The following is an 18,873-nucleotide window of genomic DNA, read 5'->3' as shown; positions in this document are numbered from 1 at the left end:
GTAGCGGATGCCATAATAAGGAGTGCTGGAGGTATATGGTTCATCCGTTGGCTAGTTGACTGGCACTTGGACAGGCAATCAATGGGCGAGATTTTAGTAGAATCCAAATACAAGTGACCTTTCCATTCGATTTGCGGAGTAGTTTCGGTAGACGTGTCATGCGTGAAACGTGCATCGATATATGTAAAGCTCAATCCAGTGCTAAGCTCGTTGCGGCCCGGAGAATGTGTAATGATGTTTCTTAGGTTGGTTGCAGTTTGCACTATGGAACTTGACAATGCAGAAGCAAGAAGGCTAGTTAATTTACCCGTTGCTTGAACCAGGGCTATTTTTACCACTGGCTCATAATGGCAGAAATCCCGCCACTTCTCCAACCAATGTCTTCATGGTGTAGTGGTTATCACGTGGGTCTCATATCAACTCGAATATGACTTGGAAGCCGTCAACTTCCAGGATATCCCAAGGCCGGGAGTTCGATCCTCCCTGAGGACATGTGTTTTTGTTTTTGCGTTTTGTCTTGTGATAAGAGCCATGGATTCGTGGAGGTTGAGTTGACGATGTGCGTCTTACCCACTATATTTAGATACCTCGTGCTTTGGACACTTCGGGCAGCATGTTGAGAAGAGTCTTGTTGTATCCCGGAGTAGATAGTTTAGCACGATTGAAGTCTCATACATGACCCTTAGAGAATCCCAGATCAAATCCCATCATGCAGCATCAAACGCCCAGAGAGATGAAGGTTTGTTAAGCCCCCACCCCGCGTCTCAACCGCTGCGCAGCGCCAGCCCCAGCCCCTTCTATCCCAGCGCCAGCGCCAGCCCCCTCCGACCCCGAAGCAGCAACAACCTCCCCCTCCAACCTCCGCCGCAACTCCTCATACCGCTCCCCGCCGGACCCAGTGCCCTCCTCACCCCCTCCCCCTCTTACCCCCGCACGGTTTCGGTCTGCCTGCCCAACCACCCACCCCGGCACCCGCCACCGATACCCGCCCGGCACAAAGAACAGCGGCAGCGCCTCCGTCCGCCACGCCAGCCCGACCCCCCATCCGACCACGGCCGGCAGAAGCATAGTCGGGAACTGCGAGGCGGCGAGCTGCGCCGCGACGAGGTAGGTGGTCGATTTGTCGGAGAGCGTGAGCGTGACGTTTGATTTGGGGGGGTGTGCGTCCGTCGGCGGGGGTTGCTGTGCTGCTGACGCCGGAGGACTAGGGTTGCTTGACGCCGTGGAAAGACAATACCGCACCGTCGGCGGGATCGCCGCGTGGTACTGCGCCAGTACCGCGAAGAGCGTGGCCGTGGGCCCCGACGGAAGCGCATTCAGCTTCGTGAGCGTGAGAGGGCGCAGCAGGAGGAGGAGGAGCGGCGGGAGGAGCGTCGTGTAGGGTAGGGTGGTTAGGAGGAAGGTCTAATTCCATTTTGCCATCACTCGTTAGCACATAGCACATGTCACACTCCATTATAGCTCAAGCTATGAGAAAAACCGTAATCCAAAGTGCTAGGGGGGAGTTGAAGGTCGCGTACACCCATCTTCCGCGTCCCCCACGCCCGCTCCACCACCCGCAGATGGTAGGCCAGCATCGCCGCGAACAGCGCCTCCGTCGAGTTGCCGAACCCCGCCACCTGCCACGCCGCCAGGCGCCAGTACTGGCCGTACGGCCACAGGTGCGGCGTGATTTGAAGCAAAGCGAGGTGCTTGATGTCGAAGATCGCGAGCGCGACGGAGGCGCCGATCGTGTAGATGAGGAGCGCCTTGGAGATGGGCGCGTTGGTTAGGCCGGAGGTTAGCATTTTGGAGCTCCGTGCGGTCTGGCTCTGTGGGTGTGGGTGACGGTTTGGATATGTTGGCGATTTCCCAGTTCGCTGTTATCTAAGGATGTAAGGACGATGGTTTATAGCATGAGGGGTGGTGTGGGTATTGTTGCGAGTTGATGTCGCGTGGTTGCGGAGCGGATTGCGGATCGCGGATGGCGGAAGTGAGGTTGGCCACTGCACCTGCCACGTCGCGCCAATGACGGGAGTGCGGGCCGAGGCTTATGTCTCTCGGCATGCCGATAAGCTACTAGTACCTAGTAATCTTTGCTTCATACTCATTCAGACATAAGGGCAATTGAGGAGCTATATTTCACATCATTTTTATGTCTAGTTCTATCATACATGGTTCCCTCCAATTCCAAGCTCACGCGGGAGGCATCTCCTTCATTTCCTCGGCTAACGCGTCCTTATACTTCGTCAGCGCCGTTTCCAATGCGCGGATCGTCGGCCCCAATAATCGGGTCACGGCCTGCTCCCCGCCAGCGACATTCGTCAAGTTGATCCGCAATTTCTTGCCCGTCGCCTCCAGCACCTCTCGGGCGTGTCGCCGCAGTCGGTTCATTTCCACCTGTCGCTCCGCCTCTGCGTCTTGCTGCACGGCCTTGATGCGGTCCATGGCCCGGTTGAGCGATTCGACCAACGAGGCCACTTCCCCCGCACGGTCGGGGTTCCCCGACAGGAATGCTTGCCAGAACTGGTGCAAGAATTCGGTCGAGGTCGCATGCGTCAGCGTGAGTCGATCGTACAGCGCACTCGACAGGCCGAATGTGCCGGAGATCGCTGACACCTCGGTCTGCGTGCGGCGGTCCCGGATGGCCTCGAGGATCTGACTTGATGCACGTTTTAAGTTGGCTCGGGAGCCCACCCGGCTGGCCTGCTTGGTTTCATCGCCGTCATCGTCCTCCTCGGGTTCCACTAGGCGCCCCAGAGGCACGATTCCACCCTCTGGCAGGTTTTGGTCAACCTCACCACGCAAGTTGTCCAGGATCTGCTTTGGATCCTGCTGCGCGAATAGCCGACTCTCCTCATCCTCATTCGTCTTGGATTGCGACGAGAAAAAGCGGCTCTGGTCCTTCACATTCAGCAGGATGCGCCGTTGCTCCTCGTCGCCCCGCAGATCCCGCAGCTGCAGCTCGTTGTACGTATCATCCTCCGCGTCGCCATTCGCTTGCGGGATCGCATCGGCCGGCGCGACGTTCGCCATAATCTTCTCACTCAGGTTGTTCAGCGTCCGGATGATCGGGACCTTGTCCACGGAGGACGGTCGCATGTCGAGATCGGGGCGATTGCCGCGCCGCTGACTGTGATTGACCTCGTTGCCTGCCAAATCCAAAAAGTGCGGGACCTGCGCATCCCGCAGATTCCCATGCTCGTCGGCCTTGAGATACTTATCCAAAATTGCATCCGTCGCGTCCGTCTCGGAGATCCGCTCGCCGCGCAGCTTCTTGAACAGCCGGCTCTGGAAGAAGCGCGACCAGAACTGCGTCTCGCTCAGCTTGGGCACGTTCTCGTCGTACACCTGCTTCACGAGCGGGTGCTGGTTGAAGATCAGCTGGATCTGCTCCTTGCTGATGTTGAGCTTCGTCACACTGTCCTCCACCCGCGGCTTGAGCGTCGACAGCACGTTGTAGGAGCCGCGCGTCTGCGATCGCTCGATCGCGTGGGCGCGCAGCAGGTGCAGCCGTGTCGACCAGAACTGCTTCATAAACTGGCCCGCGGAGAGCGTCTCGGGCTTGGTGCCCATCGACTCCATGAACATGCGCTGCAGCTGCGGGTTCGACTTGAGCAGCGACTGCTGCAGCTCCATGTCGCCCTGGAGTCGCTTGTCATCGTCCCACGGCTTCTCGTAGCTCCCTCCGGCCGTGATCGCATTCGCCATCGCCATCGCCGCGGAGACGCCTTCGTTGGAGCCTCCGCCGGCGCTGCCAGCAGCAGCAGCAGCTACAGGAGGGGTGGGCGCGGCCTGAGCGGCTTTCGCAGCCTGAATGGCCGCACTGAGCGCATCTTTGATGGCATCCGCCTCGGCTCGCGCATTCGCTCCGGCTGTGAAATTGAAGACGTACTGTTCGGGGGTGTTGTCCGGTGCGTTGGGAGGGAGGACGTGGATCTTCAGCATTACTTTGGGGCTAGTCGCGGGGGTCTGTTGTAAATCTATTTCCATATTTTCGTCATGTCATTAGTCTTTCTGAGCGAAGAAGAATAGCTCGAGAGGAGCAAAAGTGGGCGGTCGCGTTCTAAACAAAGCTGCGAAAATACAAAAAGAAAACCCACGCACTCGTTATCTGAGCCACCGAGATCGTGATCGTCCCCGTCGCACCTCCAGCCGCCGGGATCCAGGAGACCGACTGCTGGTCCGGCGACATGGTCAGGGTGCCATCTTTCTTCTTGTACACTGCCGACCCGCTCGGAGGGGCCATCGTCATCGAGCTCGACAGCGTCCACTGTCCTGGGCGGCGTCGAGGGATCCGCCCATCGGGAGGAGACAGTCCCACGGGAGAATCAGAAGGACCGGTGCCTTCAAGACCAAGACAAGATTGTCCTTTCGCGGGGAAAGGTCAAGAGACAAACAGAGGTTGAAATTGTGGGAAAAGGTGTGAATCGACCTACGACGGGTTGCCGCAATGGATTGATTGCTGCCGATGCACGTGATGATGGATGTGAGAAGCAGGTGACTTGGCTTAGTCATGGGCTGCGCCAGCCCTAGATATCTAGATCTCAAGGGTCATGGAGCATCAGGGGTTTCAAGCGCGAATTCTCTGTTTTTGGGCAATTGATTTCAGTTATGTCGTCATCTCTGGTGAGATGGGTCTTGCTGTAACGTCATGATGTGGCACCAACTCTGTCACGATCGAAGCTACTGATCTTGGTCTATCCGTCTGAGCTCTAGATAAATATACAACCTGTCGGAATTGAAGTAACTTACACATTTCTGAAACTGCTCCTGCTACTCGTCACCAGTCACGAACTCGGAGGCACCATACCAACTATATCTCACCACAAGAGAGATAGATGCAAAGTATGCATTGCAGCAGCGACAATCTTCATATGGGCATTCGTGAGATAACCCTCCTAGAAGCGTCGCTCCGTCAGAGAAAACGGAGACTTTAAAAAGCCTTTAGATAAGATGTCTTAGCAATTGCGACAGACTATCACTGTTCATAGCGCTTCAGAGCGTTAGTTCTGGCAAAGCATAGTTTGCGGCTCACAGATCGGAGCGATAACGTTATTAGACCTGTAGTATTGCAGGCCTGCATGTGTAGAAAACCGTCGAATAATCTCCTACTCATGCTAGATGGTCCGTTGAGAGAATTATACGCATATGGGCTATCCATAATTCTGGATCGTAAGAAGTCAACTCAAAAGTGGTCAGAGATTGATCGCCTAGATGCGCGGTCGCATCCACCGCAGTTTCTTGAAAGAATGATGCACTTGAGATGCCCCGAAAATTGTATACTAGCTCGCTTATATGGCAGCCCTCTCATTGGTCCACCTTCCGAATAAGGTGTAAAGTCATGTGACCTCGCGGTTTGCGGGGACGCGTCGCAGTCTCGCTTGTCCACTGCCAAACCCTCCGCGTGAGCAGCCTATTCTTTAGTGCAGAAGATACCTGAAGATCGAAAATCCACGTCAAAATGTCCTACTATGATATCGATGCTATCCTAACAGATGCACAGGTAGGTTGGCGGAGAAGCCTGGTGTGTCCCTTCTGACCAACTGACGAGGGCAAATCTGATGTAGAAACTGCCCTGCACATTTGAGCTCGACGTGCCGGGTCTTGGCATTCTAGAAGGTAATCCGGGAGAGAATGTATGGAAACTTTCTTGACTTGAGTTGTGCATACTGGCTTGACTGACCATGCTACCCAGATCAAAGCCGGGACTCGCATTGACCTACCACTTTGGTTGGGGGAGATGCTGTCCATCGGGTAAGCGAATTTTGATGTCTACTTGTTGCCATTGATTGTGGCTTTTATCTGATGGGACCGCTCTCAGTGCACGGCTGGGTACCTCGCGACTGGTGACGCTGGATCTCCCATATGCATTATCGGATCGTGTCCTGAACGCACTGAAGGCCGATCCCCGGACGGTGGACTTGCGCTCGCTGGCGCCCCATTTCTACAGTCTGAGCGAACGGGTGCTGGAGCTGTTTGAGGAAGAGGAGATGGTGGATGTTCTGAGTAATGTATGACCATGCCCCCTCCGGGAGTGATGATGTTCAAGAGGGAGGAGGTTAACAGGATCGCTCATCGTCCGACAGACATTCAAAAAGCGTGCAGCGCAGATCGCCGACCATGCGCACAATCCGCAGGGCGCGTTGGGCCAAGGGGCGGATTTCCTGCGTGGTCTGGACGAGACGGAACGACAATGTACGTTAGGTCGACGGTGCCGTTGATTTACTGCGTAGCCTTCGGCTTTCCCTTCTTACTGACTTCGATTCCACCCAGTGTTCCGAGCTACGCATGACAGTGCCAAGGAGACCCGGGTCTGGGCCGGGGAGTCGAAGAAGAAATGAGTGAGCGGGTGGGTGAGGGTACACTAAAGAAGGCTGAGCAGTGCTCGCCGCCATATTAGAAGCGAATGCTTTTCTGTTTGTTGTTGTTTTCGAGCAATGTGATACGTTTTTTGAAGGGAGGGTTTGAAATCGGTAGATGGAAGATTTAGATCCGATCGCCACTTGTCATCAACTCAAGACTGTATGATCCACGTATAGATTCGACGATATGATATTCTGAAGGCAACCAAGTGACGAAAAGGGGGAGAGCTCACTCATAATGGTGGTGCTCAAACCTCGTTCGGGTGGGGAGCCCAACAGTTTTCTGCTGCTCACCCTTGAAGACCGAAATGATCGGGTCCCCAAGATCTATAAAAATAAGTAAGCGAGGCCGTGGAAGCACAATAGTCTGCCATGCAGATCTTCGCGACAATCCCAACGCTCCGGAGGCAATTCGCCCAGATGATCTGCTGCGGCTTTGGATCAGTCAGCTGGACAGGTAGTCAACTGTAAACTGCTAGTAGGAATGAGCGCGAAAAAGGGCCCCCGTTGGAGCCATCGGGATTTTGGAAACTTTGCGTAATGTGTTCGGAGTTGACCTTGGAACCGGATTCTCGATCTAGCGAGGTATAGACCACGTTCAGGCTAACCGTGGCATGAACGATGGGACCAAGCCAGTCTACAGCAGTGATTGCTGGAATCGCACCGTCGACCACGGCACCAAGGATGGGGCTTTGCTGAAGCGTGGGGCAAACCGAGGATGATACATCAGATTTCGCGAGACAACCCGGGATGAGACGGGGGATATTGTAGTGGATGAAAGCAGTCTAGGCAGATCGATAGGAGATCGGAGAATTGAAGGGAGAGGGGGTGAGATTTAAGTGGTAGAAAGAAAGAGAGCTGATTAGAACTGTTGAAGATTCCGAGGTTCAATCGATCGATCTCGAAGTGTAAGTGTAAGTAAGTTAAGTGTAAGACCGAAAGGGATTCTGCTGGGCTGGTCCGCCCAGCCCTTGTAGTTAGAAGACTAACTGGCCAACCTCCCCAAAGTCGAGACTCAAAAAGAGGGGAACACACCGAGAAGACTGGAAAACACTGGGAAAGGAACCGCGGGTCTAAATTAGTTTCCTCCACTTGCTGATCCACTCGAGGTCATTATCTCACAATCTACTACTCTAACTGGTCTATTGCTCACTTCTGGATCCCATTCTCCTCTTCTTCAATGAGAATCGATTACATTCCTTTAGAAACACATCAATTATCATTGATATCTCAGCTTAAGACATCCAAATTCCCTTGTCGTGGCTCGATCTTACTCAGTAACTCGATTTACTACGGAGTACATCCAACCTCGTCTGTCGCATGGCAACCGCAATTCATTCCATTCCCTATCGGAGCATACCACCAAACTACATATCTAGAACTGTAACAAATAAAAACTAGAGTGCAGTACTACCTTTTTAGCGCTCACACCCCGACCATCGTGCAGTGTGGGGATCACTTCCTGTCACTCTTTTCTCTCCTGTCTTGGCTGTGTGTGATCTGAAGATCCACGCTCGACTCGTCACAATCCTTCCTGGCGCCTTTTCTCCTCTCTCCCCTCACTTCCAGTTCGTAGCCCAGCTGCCTCTAACCTTCCCCCCCCTTAGACGGTCGCGAGAGCGATCCTTCCATCTATCTTTGGCTGCGTCAATTGCCTTGTCCTCGCTTCCCTCCGCCAGCTTGTCTGAGGCGGTGGGCCTGTCCTGTCGTCACCCAACGCCTCGCCAGCCCGGTTCCTTATCCTCAGGACGAGACATTGCTTTTTCTCCTTACGCTATCGGTCGAATTACAGCCCCTCTTTCAATCTGACCTGCATCTTTGGTGGATACAATCCTGCGTTTTACTGCAGTGAGACTGGTGTCCTGCGTCTTGTCAGTGATGCGCATCGAATAGTGGGATCGCTCTCTCTTTTTTTTTTCTGTTACGGTTCCCGCAATTGTACGAAAATGGACACGAAACTCCAGAGACGGAGCACCATCTCGGTGCAATCAGTGACTCCGTCTTCTTTGCGCCACTGCTCCTATCCATCTCCAGCTACTTCTCCTTCGAAGGATCCCCTCTCCTTGTCGCAGAGTCACAGTGCGCGACGCAAGAGTGAGTTCTCACCACTGGGACTATCCCTTGATCCGCCGAAGGGATAGGAGACACACCAAGGAATTGTGAAAGCTGACGTTTCGGTTTCCTGTGCAGTTACATCTATCCCTCCGAAGCCTCCTGCCCTAGCCCGAGTCAAGGGGTCTGTCAACATGGATTCCTCCTCGCAGATGAGTTCAGGTACGATCTTATATACCCCAGCCCGTCTCCACACCGACCCCAAACAATTGACCACTCTGTAGAGATGTCATGGTTGAATGACGCATCGCCCATATCAATGACACCCCGAACTGCAACACCTCGCACGCCTCAGCTATCGAGAGCCGGTAGGATACCTACACTACAAACTCACGGTACTTTGGAAAGGCAATGGCTGATGGCTTTCGGATTCTTTAGGAACGCCTGAACCGGAAACCACTGCGACATTGGTTAATCCTTCTTCGGCTTTGTTACAAGATTTGTTGAAAGAGCAGCGCGCAACACGAGGTACCAAAGGAGGATCAGACGAATTGAAACCATGCAATCCTCAAACGCCGGAACGGTCTCATTCCAAAAGCAAGTCTCCATCCCAGTCGCCGGCGCAATCACAGGCGCAGTCTCGAACTCAATCATGGGAAGAAGCTGGCTCCGAAAAACAGCGTAGAGTCCACAGTGTGGCCTCGTCAGGCACTAGACAGCCGAATGATATGGGCGTTAGAGAAATGGGTGAGGTAGGTTGCATCCCGCCGCTGCGTTTGTGGCTTGTCGTTGCTGATTCTCTACACAGTATGTGTCAAAACTCAACAAGCAGAACTTCGACTTGAAGCTGGAAATCTTCCATCGTGTACAGCAGGTGACGGCATTGGAGAAGAAGCTACTGAAAATGGAGGAGATGGAGGAAGAGCTCCAGCGCCTGCGCTCCTTGGAAGAGGAAGTGCAGGAGCTTCGAGAGGCGGAAGCTGATAACCAGCGGCTGCGGGAATCAAACGAGGAATTGAGGCAGGAAATCGACAGGCGCGACCAGGCAATAACAGAAGCAGTTAGCATGATATGCGTTCTCGAAAACAAGGTCACGGAATTGCGAGGTGGTGAAAATTCATCCAGACCGTCGACGGCTCGGCCAGATGATGAAGATATTGCAACCCCAAAGCCGAAACCCATTGTTCAAATTCCGGAGAGAATCTCATCGAAGCGCGGTACCATTTTCTCGGATTCTCGCCGAGGCTCCTCCGCATCCCATCATCTTGAACGTGCCCCGTCATTCTTACGTGACGATAAGAAAGGCGCAGCGGCGCTTCGGAGCTTATACGACGCGCCTGAAGATCAATCCCATACGGCCATGAGCGAAATCACCAAGTCGGAAAGCTTGCAGTCGATGACTGACACACTTGACCTAGGTTCACCGAGACTCAGTGCTCTCAGTGAATGCAGTGAACTGTTCCCCCTTGGTCCAGATGGTGACGACGGATTCGACCAGCTGGAGATACCTGTCATCCGAAAGGAACCGGCAGCACATGGCTCACAGACCTCTGACGTTGCGAGCTCCCAAAGCAGAGACCTCATTGAATCCTGGGTCCGACCACCACACGATGTTTTTGTGGATGATGTTCCTCGCCGTAACATGCAGTCTTCCATTCCGAAGGGACCCAAGAAGACGAGTTCCGACAGCGACTCTTACGGCTCCAGTCTAAAGACACGCACCGACAGCGTGTTCGGAACGGCAAGACTGCCACCCACACCTGATACCATGAGCACAGCATATGCTGCGTGTCCGAGCCGCTCCAATAGGAGCATTATTGCAGAAAGGAGCCAATATGATCAGGGTGTCGCCATGGGATTCCGGCTCCGGCGCCCGCGTTCCGTTGATGAATTAACAACAAAGAGAAGCTCGTGTCATAGCGTCGGTAGTGACAATCTCACAGCGAATGTCAGTGATGTTCCGGCGCCATCCCAGAGCACGGCCGGAGGGGACCTGACTCCGACTTTGTTTCCGTTGAATTGCATCACTTCTAGGGATGACCGGCTGTTTGACCGGGAATCCCTTGAAAAGGCCAACTTTGGCTTCTACAGTGGCAATGCGCTGTACAACGAAGATAGCTTGGAAAGGGTCCTCTCCAAGATAGATAACAAACACTATCAAAGAAAGCCATCTAGGTCGATTGAGGAGCTTTCAGCCACACTATCGTCCTCGCCGCCATTGACCCCTCAAGATTGGGTTGAAGCAGCCCAGCCTGCTCCTCAGGCAGAGAAAGGGCAGCCTGAGTTGACACATCTGGAGCCTGTTGCGTTGAATCCTCGTCTGTTCGTTGCACGCGCACCCAGCCAGGCTTCTTTTCTCGGCCGCAGACATAGTATCGACTCGGGCTTCAGAGAACCTGATATCCCCAACATTCCCACGCTTGACTTGCAGTCTCTAGAGCCCGGACCACCGCCGGAGCAAGACACGGAGCGTCGTAAGCGCATCAGTCTACGGCCCCTGTTTGGTCGCTCAGGAACCACTCGTCGCTTTCAGACGTCACCATTTGACGACCAAACGGATAGTGATGAGGGAGCCCCTGCGCCAGTCATACACAAAACGCGCAACAATGCCCCACCCAGGCCGTCTCGAGTCAATATACACTCAGAGGGCCCTCGTGACCTTTCCGCTTCCATGCCCACCTACGCCGACGGGATGGCGGACCAGGCTCGCCGAACTCTTCCTCATTCTTTCACTGACTCGTCCTTTACAACAAACCCCGCGCTCAAACCGTTGACCGCTAGCATCAAAGACCACAAGCGACGGAGTTCCCTTGGACTCTTCGGCTGGATGAAAGGCTCCAGCAAGAAGCCCGAGCCCCATTCACCCGCCAAGCATGCCATGCCCCCCAGTGGGATCTTGAAAGACAGACCCACGCGCATGGCCCAGGAATTTGGGGAGCGCAAGCCTCAAGAGTCTGCCGGGAATGCCAACGTGCCCACGGTGAGCTTTGCGCTGGAGACTAAATCCAGAGGTTCCGTTCGTTCCGACGAGGACGACCCAACACGACGGCCGCGATATATGGACCGAAAGTCTCGTCGAGGCTGAGGGCTTTTGCAAATCATGTCGAATCCGGCCTTAGTTTTCTTCTTTTTCTTCTTCATGTTTTGGAGCCGTCATTTCTTCTATCTGCTTCGACCTGATGATTTGAATGTCATGATACCCCCTTGAGTTACCTATGATGTTAGGGTTTTTACTGGTGTTGCGGACGATCCAAGGGCTTCTTACTCATTTCTTTATCACTTTCAAGACACTTCCCCTGACGCTGCCCTGATCAATTCGCGATAAAAGGTATCTGGCTGGCACATGATATCCATTCACACATACAATTTATGCTCAGGCTTAACTCTGGCTTTACGTGACGAGACGCTCTTTTGTTTCCTCCCCAAACAGAAAAAATGATGATTATGTTTTTCCTTGTGTCTGTATGATCCCACTCTGAATTGTCACTCTCTATTCGTCCTATTCCTAGTCACTCTTTCTTACTTTGTTCATTCCTTTTTCTCTTCCATTGCTGGATTTACATTCGTTGTCTTAGTTAAATCCCGTGCGATAATGATAATGATGAAAGCAAATGCATGATTTGATGGCTTCGGCTTGGTTGACGATTATATGATCGAGTGAGGATGTCAGTGCCTAGGGCTTAACATCATACTCCACGATCACTAATTTAGATTCATACTCAGATGGAGTAGAAGATTTTACCTCTCCCTACTGCAGTATACCCATCACTCTCGGGACACAGAATGTTAGTGACGAATTAGTATTATGAAAAATGAAGCAAGAGGGAGGCTAGTCTCAAAACATGGTATCATAACTCGAATAATTACAAGCCCTGGGAACTATTTGCTCGCTATTCTTGTCTTTCCTGACCATGGATGGCTATACAGCCAGTTCCAGGAGCTGAGTTCGCTATCTATAGAAACCAACCAAAGATGCTGAAGAATGTTACTGTGGGACGGAAGGCAGAGGGAGATCGAGAGAGAGAGAGAGAGAGAGACAAATCACTTCCCCTCGGCCCGCTCCACCAACCGATCCTCCAACCCCATGGGCTCCCACACCTCCTTGGCCTTCTTGTTCTGCACCCAGACGACATCGCCCTGCACGAAGGCGACCACGCCGCCTCTGCCCGTGGCGCTGGCCGTGATCCGGAACAGCGGCTGGCCGTTCTGCGGGTGCGCCTCGCGGAGCGGCAGCATGATGAGCCCCTGTTCCATGCACCATCCTTCCAGGATATCCTTGAAGGCGACCTCTTCGATGATCTTGGGTTTGGGTCGGGGTGCTGGGATGGTGGTGGTGGGTGCGGGTGTGGGTTTTGTGGTTGTCGCGGCCGGGGGTTGGCCGTGGGTTGTTGTCTTCTTTGGTTCGGCAGTGGCTGGAGGCGGGAGTTCGGCGGCGGCTCGTTCGCCCAGCTGGGAGGCGAGGTCCATGGTCTGCAGGGCCTTGTTCCACTCGTCGTCGACGATGGTCAGTTCGTTCAGGGAGGCGGGGATCTGCGTGCGCCACCAGGTGAACCACTCGGCAACTTCCTCGTAGTTGGGGTCGTTGGTGAGCCAGATGTAGAGGATCTGGTGGAATTTCGGGAAGAACTCGGCCGTCAGGAGCAGGGCCATGACGTTGGCCGGGAAGAAGGGCTGCCACTGGAGGACATGCTCCAACGCTGTGAGGTCCTGGTCCTGCGGGTTGACCTGGAAGTCTTCGCGGAGGTGGCGCCCCAGGCGCGGGAGGAGGTGGTTGCGCAGGCACGAGTCGAATTCGGAGCCCAGGGCGTCCCGCCAGAGCTCGATCCCGCTGATCAACCCCTTGCCCAGGTCCCATGTGTCGAGTACGACCCGGAATTTGCGCTTCGCGTCGGAGAGCAGGCCCGTCGCATGGCGGGGGTTGGTGTGGCGGTCGTCGAGGTATTGGAGCCACGTGAAGAGCCACCAGGGGAATCGGGAGGATGAGGATGCGTGGTGGTGGTGTCGCCGGCTGCTGCTGCTGCTGCTCCGAGGTTTCCATTCCTTGAGTCCGCTGGTGAGTTTGGGAACAACGAGTTGGTCGAGGACGTTGGAGTAGATGAAGGGTGGGAGGAGTTCTTTCCAGGCCACAATGAGGGATGTGGCGGGTGCGGGTTCGAAGACGTCCCAGTCGTTGAGGAGGGCGGAGCGCACGCGCGGCAGCCAGAGTGTGTAGATCATGGTTTCGTAGGGGGAGGTCGATGAGCGCTGGGTGTGTTCGCCCCGGATGTCGCGAAGGAGTAAGGGCTGGAGACGGCGGAAGTTGGCTACCAGGAACGTGGGCTCCTTGAGGGGTTCCCATTCCTCCATGGCTTGCCGGAAGAGAGGGTGAATCGCGGCCACTGCAGTCTCCGGTAATCGGTACTCGTCGATCTCGTTGCGGAATTTCATCTCTATCGACTCGAGCTTGTCGGTTAATTCATCGAACTTGGCCCGGGTTTCCTCCTTCTCGGAGACCTCCAGTGCTCCGATGGCCGCAACCAACTCGGTGAGCTGATCTGCCTTGAGCTGGTTCGTGTCCAACTGCTCCACGATCTGAGCTTCCTCCATTTCGATGTACTTCTTCCTCTCCGTCAGTCCTTTCCACTCGTCCGCGAAGGCCTCGAGGTCGTTGCGTGCCCGTTGTGCAATCTTCCAGGCCTCTCCCTCGCCTTGGTTGACGAACGCCTGCGGAGTCATCAGACCGGCGGTCGAGGTGATCACTCGCTGCTCCTTCCCAGTCGCATCGATCAATGACTTTAGCACATTAGGAACCTCCAGTCCCTCCATATCCTGCTCAATTTCGCGTGCGGTTCGGAATTTGGGCTTCGCTCGAGCAACGGGTGTACTCGTTCCGCTGCGGCCATCGCGTTTGCGCTCCTCTTTCTTCTTCCTTTGTCGCCTCTTGCGTTCTTCATCTGAGCTCTCCTCGACGGTTTCGCCGCGCAGTGTCGCCGCCCGTTTTTCCTCCTCTCGAGCTTGTTTAGTCTTCTCGCGGACCGCACCCAGACCCGCGCCCATGGGGCGAGCCTGCGCCTCGATTGGATTGATGATACCCTGTCCAGAAGAACCCAGACCTTGCCCCTCCTTGTAACCCATCTTGGCCATCATGCGCGCCGCGAAGGAGTTACCCCCCGCCATGCCTTTGCCTCCATTATTGCTCCCACCTTTCGCCGTAGCCTGCGCCGTGTTGTTCCAGGGGTTGCGCCGCCCGCTGCCTAGCCCGCCGTGCGCGGGTGGTGATTCAGAGCGAGACGCTGCTCGGTTGAAACCGCGAAAGCCCATGGTAGGGCGGTAGTTCTCTTCTTCGTCGGAACTCATGTCGGCAACTTTGCGTTTTTGGCCGGCAACGGGCGAAGATTCGGAGGAAGACATGACCGGGACCTGGAGGGAGTCGGTCGCAGTTTGTAGACTAATAAATCTACTCTGAGCTTGCGACCTAACCGATAAGGGTCGAAGTCATCACCGATGGAGACAATAAAGGAAGAGAGGCGATGGATGGCGACCTCTCGGCCAAGGTACTGTACAAGGTATGGGAGTGGCAGCAAGTGCCGGACCACTCCAGAATTGGTGGATCCCAAATCGGGCCAGGTCGGGGCGGGGAAATGCCTTCTCCGAAAGCAACAATGACGTTAGGAACTTCTTCCGCCCTTCTCCTCACTGCGGACTTCTCTTCTCTTCTTTTTTCTTTCCTCTTCTCTTCTTCTTTGTTCAAACTGTTGCTCATTCCTCACTTCCCCTCTCAACTCACCTGTCTAATCCATAATCATCAATCATGGCTGCTTCTCTCGTCCGCAACACTGCCCGCTCTGCCCTCCGCAACGGAGCTTCGGCTACCAGAGCTGCCGGCAGCTTGACCTTTGCCCGCGGCAAGGCTACTTTGCCTGACTTGGCTTGTAAGGACTCCTTGGCCCTCGGATAGTCGGACTCAGTGCAAGAATGCAGCTTTCTAGCTTCTTTCCTCCGAAGACAACAAAACCCAGCATGCGACGAAACTAACCCTCGACAGACGACTACGGTGCTCTGGAGCCCTCCATCTCCGGCAAGATCATGGAGCTCCACCACAAGAACCACCACCAGACCTACGTCAACAGCTACAACACTGCCATCGAGCAGCTCCAGGAGGCTCAGCACAAGGGCGACATCGCCGCTCAGATCGCCCTGAAGCCCTTGATCAACTTCCACGGTGGTGGTCACATCAACCACACCCTCTTCTGGGAGAACCTGGCTCCCAAGAGCGCTGGTGGTGGTGAGCCCCCTGCTGGTGCTCTGTCCAAGGCCATCGACGAGAGCTTCGGCAGCCTGGACGAATTCAAGACCAAGATGAACGGTGCTCTCGCCGGTATCCAGGGTAGCGGCTGGGCCTGGCTCGTCAAGGACAAGCAGACCGGCAACATCGGCATCAAGACCTATGCTGTAAGTGTACACCTACTGGATGTGGTTGGTGGAGGATACTGACTCGAGGACAGAACCAGGACGCCGTCGTCGGTCAGTTCCAGCCCCTGCTGGGTATTGATGCTTGGGAGCACGCCTACTAGTAAGTTGACTCGGACCACTTGCGGTTGAAATACCCCGACTAATTTGTCTGCAGCCTTCAATACCAGAACCGCAAGGCCGAGTACTTCTCGGCCATCTGGGACGTCATCAACTGGAAGGCCGTGGAGAAGCGCTTCTCGGCGTAAGTGTAATGCAAGTAGTGATTGTACTCTAGCGCGGCTCGATGAGCGTTCTCACGATCTGTTTTGTATAACGTAATCTGGATACTCGGGACTTGTCAGGCTGTTTAATGTACGGTTCTAATGCACGAAGTCATTCTAATCAGGTTTTTGTACTCACCTCGACGTAATTAAGCATACGGAGGGGGTCCAGGCCCGGCAGTGGGCGGAAGGCAGCGCCGCAGCTTCCGGGCCCGATCCGTCGATTTTCTAATCTTATCGCATCGACAGCCCGCTTTTGTCTCATCTCCAAACTTCCGTCCCCTGCATCCTCTGGCAACCTCCTTTCCTTGCCTCTTTCTTCTTTCTACTCCCTGTCAATTACATTGACAATGTCAGCCGAGAGTCCCGGCGAGAGGAAAAGTGGCATCCGGGCCTTCTTTGCCCACGCCCTCCGGCCCAAGAAATCCCGTCAAGTCCTCCGCAAGGGCTATAGCGCATCAACGCCGGACCTACGAGGGGCAGCTGGCCTGCACCGACCCAGCACCACGAGCGAGGATGTGCCGCCACTACCTTCTCTGGCGCCATTGGAGGCCCATCGGCTGAAATACCGGGAACTCAACGCCAACAAAGACTCCCAGCTCGGTGAAAACCGCGACCATACCGCCATCCTCCACACGATCGGCGACCAGGACTTCAACCGCCACGACCCTTATGGCCTCGAAGGCGAATATGACAACCGGCCCCCCGGGGAGCTACACATCGCCAGCCTACCCTCACAGCTCTGGGTACACCTCGCAACGAACTACCTCACGCCGGCCGACACGGCCAGCCTGGCCTTCTCCAGCAGAACCCTTCACCAACGCCTCGAGCCGCTGGACCCGTTCCACGCCCTCTCCCTCCCCTCCAACCACACCCAGCGCATCAACTTCCTGACCACCCAAGACCGGCACCTCCCCGACCACCTCCTCTGCATCCCCTGCGCCCGCTTCCACCGCCGCACGCACCCAGGCCACGAGAAGCTCCAACCCGCCGACACCCTGAACCCTCTCTTCACCTGCCCGGAAGCGCGCAACCCGCTCAACCCGCCGCCGCGGCACCGCATCACGCACAACCGCACCCTCCCCTACACCTTCGTGCAGCTCGCGATGCGGGCGCACCGCTTCGGCCCGGAGTACGGGATCCCGTTCGCGGCGCTGTCACGCCGCTGGCGCCGCACGGAGTGGTCGCACCAGACGCGGTTCCAGGTGCACAACAACCACCTCCTGATGCGGGTGACGTCGACGCGGTTCGCAGACCCGGGCCTGCCGCCGTCGACGGTGCGGCTCCTCCTGTACTCGCGCGAGGACTACGTGCCCTACTTCTCCGTGTGCGCCCACTGGCGCGACGGCAACCTGATGGCCGCCTGCAAGTGCGCCCTCTCGCACATCCCCGTGCCGCGCGAGACCGCCGCCCTGCAGGGGCTCGAGCACCGCGCCAAGGACCTCCTGCACCGCCGCGTCTACAACCCCAACGCCCTCACCACCCTCTGCGGCAAGTGCCGCCCCATGCGCCGCTGCCCCGAGTGCCCCTCCGAGTACCTCATCGAGGTCAAGCTGACCGAGGACCACTCCGAGGGCCCCGCCCACACCCTGCGCTTCCGGCATGCCATCGTCGTCACCCGCTGGTGTGATCTGGGCGATGGCTCGGCGCCCTCGCGGTCCCGCGAGTGGGCCGCCTGCTGTGGCGTCGACGGGTCCGCCGGGGATCATCAAGGGAAGACTCATCAGACTCCAAAGAGCATTCTGGCCGACGGGGGCCCAACAGGAGAAGGGGTTGGTGGTGGTGGCGGCGATGATGATGGGGACAGCCCTGCAGCTGGCAACGAGGGCGGCACCACCACCACCACCAGCAGTAACAGAATCTACGACTCCTTCAAGGAGATAGGCAAGCGGTCCATCTCCGGGACCTTCGAGAGCATGATCACCGATGATACCCTTCCGGGCCAGCGGGTCATCTCGATGAACCCGTCCGGCAAGAAGTTGGGCGAGGAGGGGAATTCCTGGTATTGAAATCGTTTCCGTGCAGCCTCCTTCCTCTGTCCGGGGGTTTGTGGTGGTTGGCGGTCGGTTGAATTAGGCAGAGTGTTTTTTGGGACTGGGCGTCTGCGTATTATCGGACCCCGGGATAATGGAGTTGGGTGGGATTGTTTGGTTGGTTTGGAGTATTTGCATCATGTTGTCATTGCAATTGAAGGTTGCAATTTTTGTAGACTGTTCCTAATCGGGGCGAAAATCCGATAGGCCCGGCCCTCAGAGAGATTGGATTTTCACTGTCCGTATGTAGTGGAAGAGCCTAATTTAATTCGACTGCGATCGCCCTCGCAGTAGTTAGATGTCGTGCTAATGCAGGGTCTGGTCTCACTTTCATTTCAGGGGCGATTATCTACACATACCTATACGGCCCAAGGGAGGCCAATGAAACAATTTCAGTGTCATCAAGACGTCATACCTATTAGAATCTATCTGAAATAAAGCTAAACAATGACATGAAGTATGTATAGATCAGTGGGAGGATTGGTGGTCATCATCAGATCCAAAAGAAAAAAGAGAACATAATTGTGATACACCAGCCATGTTGTGGTGTGTATGTGTGTGTGCGTCAGTCAAAGATGCCGGTATGGAAGATCGGGTATCCCCAGCGCAAAGTAGAAACCTCCCGCCATCAAGAGAACAAAAAATATTCTGAGGTGTCCTTCTCCCCTCCCATTTTCCTCTTTAAATCCAGAACCCAGTGTAGCCCGTAAACCCCGGAGATAACATCAAACC

The 18,873-nt window shown here is 55.3% G+C and overlaps 7 protein-coding genes and 1 non-coding gene across 8 annotated transcripts; 5 read left to right on the top strand and 3 right to left on the bottom strand.

The window, feature by feature from the left end:
* Nucleotides 1-379: 379 nt before the first annotated feature.
* Nucleotides 380-492, top strand: BO72DRAFT_t3. Its single transcript has one exon. It is a non-coding gene; the product is annotated as a tRNA-Met (tRNA).
* dscB lies at nucleotides 411-1,961 on the bottom strand. The gene is made up of 2 exons (XM_040942653.1): nucleotides 1,521-1,961; nucleotides 411-1,404 (listed from the first exon to the last, which is right to left on the bottom strand). The coding sequence occupies exons 1-2, from the start codon at nucleotides 1,785-1,787 to the stop codon at nucleotides 745-747; spliced, it is 927 nt and encodes a 308-aa protein (XP_040806800.1). The 5' UTR covers nucleotides 1,788-1,961; the 3' UTR covers nucleotides 411-744.
* A 143-nt stretch (nucleotides 1,962-2,104) lies between these two features.
* Nucleotides 2,105-4,412, bottom strand: BO72DRAFT_443659 (TFIIH subunit TFB1 family protein). The gene is made up of 2 exons (XM_040943625.1): nucleotides 4,087-4,412; nucleotides 2,105-3,962 (listed from the first exon to the last, which is right to left on the bottom strand). Exons 1-2 carry the CDS (start codon nucleotides 4,226-4,228, stop codon nucleotides 2,176-2,178), a joined length of 1,929 nt encoding a protein of 642 aa, XP_040806799.1. The 5' UTR covers nucleotides 4,229-4,412; the 3' UTR covers nucleotides 2,105-2,175.
* A 988-nt stretch (nucleotides 4,413-5,400) lies between these two features.
* On the top strand, nucleotides 5,401-6,482 carry psf3 (DNA replication protein PSF3). Its single transcript, XM_040943624.1, has 6 exons — nucleotides 5,401-5,485; nucleotides 5,550-5,618; nucleotides 5,678-5,736; nucleotides 5,804-5,993; nucleotides 6,069-6,177; nucleotides 6,256-6,482. The coding sequence occupies exons 1-6, from the start codon at nucleotides 5,444-5,446 to the stop codon at nucleotides 6,321-6,323; spliced, it is 537 nt and encodes a 178-aa protein (XP_040806798.1). The 5' UTR covers nucleotides 5,401-5,443; the 3' UTR covers nucleotides 6,324-6,482.
* A 1,808-nt stretch (nucleotides 6,483-8,290) lies between these two features.
* BO72DRAFT_366273 (uncharacterized protein) lies at nucleotides 8,291-11,481 on the top strand (the record flags this gene model as incomplete). The annotated part of the gene is made up of 5 exons (XM_040940779.1): nucleotides 8,291-8,438; nucleotides 8,535-8,618; nucleotides 8,681-8,764; nucleotides 8,835-9,148; nucleotides 9,205-11,481. 5 exons carry the CDS (start codon nucleotides 8,291-8,293, stop codon nucleotides 11,479-11,481), a joined length of 2,907 nt encoding a protein of 968 aa, XP_040806797.1.
* A 732-nt stretch (nucleotides 11,482-12,213) lies between these two features.
* On the bottom strand, nucleotides 12,214-14,943 carry BO72DRAFT_443656 (putative G-patch domain protein (TFIP11)). The gene has a single exon (XM_040943623.1). The coding sequence runs from the start codon at nucleotides 14,784-14,786 to the stop codon at nucleotides 12,438-12,440; it is 2,349 nt and encodes a 782-aa protein (XP_040806796.1). The 5' UTR covers nucleotides 14,787-14,943; the 3' UTR covers nucleotides 12,214-12,437.
* A 207-nt stretch (nucleotides 14,944-15,150) lies between these two features.
* sod2 (superoxide dismutase sodB) lies at nucleotides 15,151-16,219 on the top strand. Its single transcript, XM_040943622.1, has 4 exons — nucleotides 15,151-15,307; nucleotides 15,421-15,827; nucleotides 15,881-15,948; nucleotides 16,003-16,219. The coding sequence occupies exons 1-4, from the start codon at nucleotides 15,187-15,189 to the stop codon at nucleotides 16,091-16,093; spliced, it is 687 nt and encodes a 228-aa protein (XP_040806795.1). The 5' UTR covers nucleotides 15,151-15,186; the 3' UTR covers nucleotides 16,094-16,219.
* A 163-nt stretch (nucleotides 16,220-16,382) lies between these two features.
* BO72DRAFT_443654 (uncharacterized protein) lies at nucleotides 16,383-18,496 on the top strand. Its single transcript, XM_040943621.1, has one exon. It carries the CDS (start codon nucleotides 16,459-16,461, stop codon nucleotides 18,115-18,117), a length of 1,659 nt encoding a protein of 552 aa, XP_040806794.1. The 5' UTR covers nucleotides 16,383-16,458; the 3' UTR covers nucleotides 18,118-18,496.
* Nucleotides 18,497-18,873: the final 377 nt, after the last annotated feature.

This window comes from Aspergillus fijiensis (assembly GCF_003184825.1).
Source record: "Aspergillus fijiensis CBS 313.89 unplaced genomic scaffold BO72scaffold_1, whole genome shotgun sequence".
Classification (NCBI taxonomy): domain Eukaryota; kingdom Fungi; phylum Ascomycota; class Eurotiomycetes; order Eurotiales; family Aspergillaceae; genus Aspergillus; species Aspergillus fijiensis.
The sequence above is the reverse complement of the archived record's forward strand: the minus strand, read 5'-3'. Positions and strand labels throughout refer to the sequence as shown.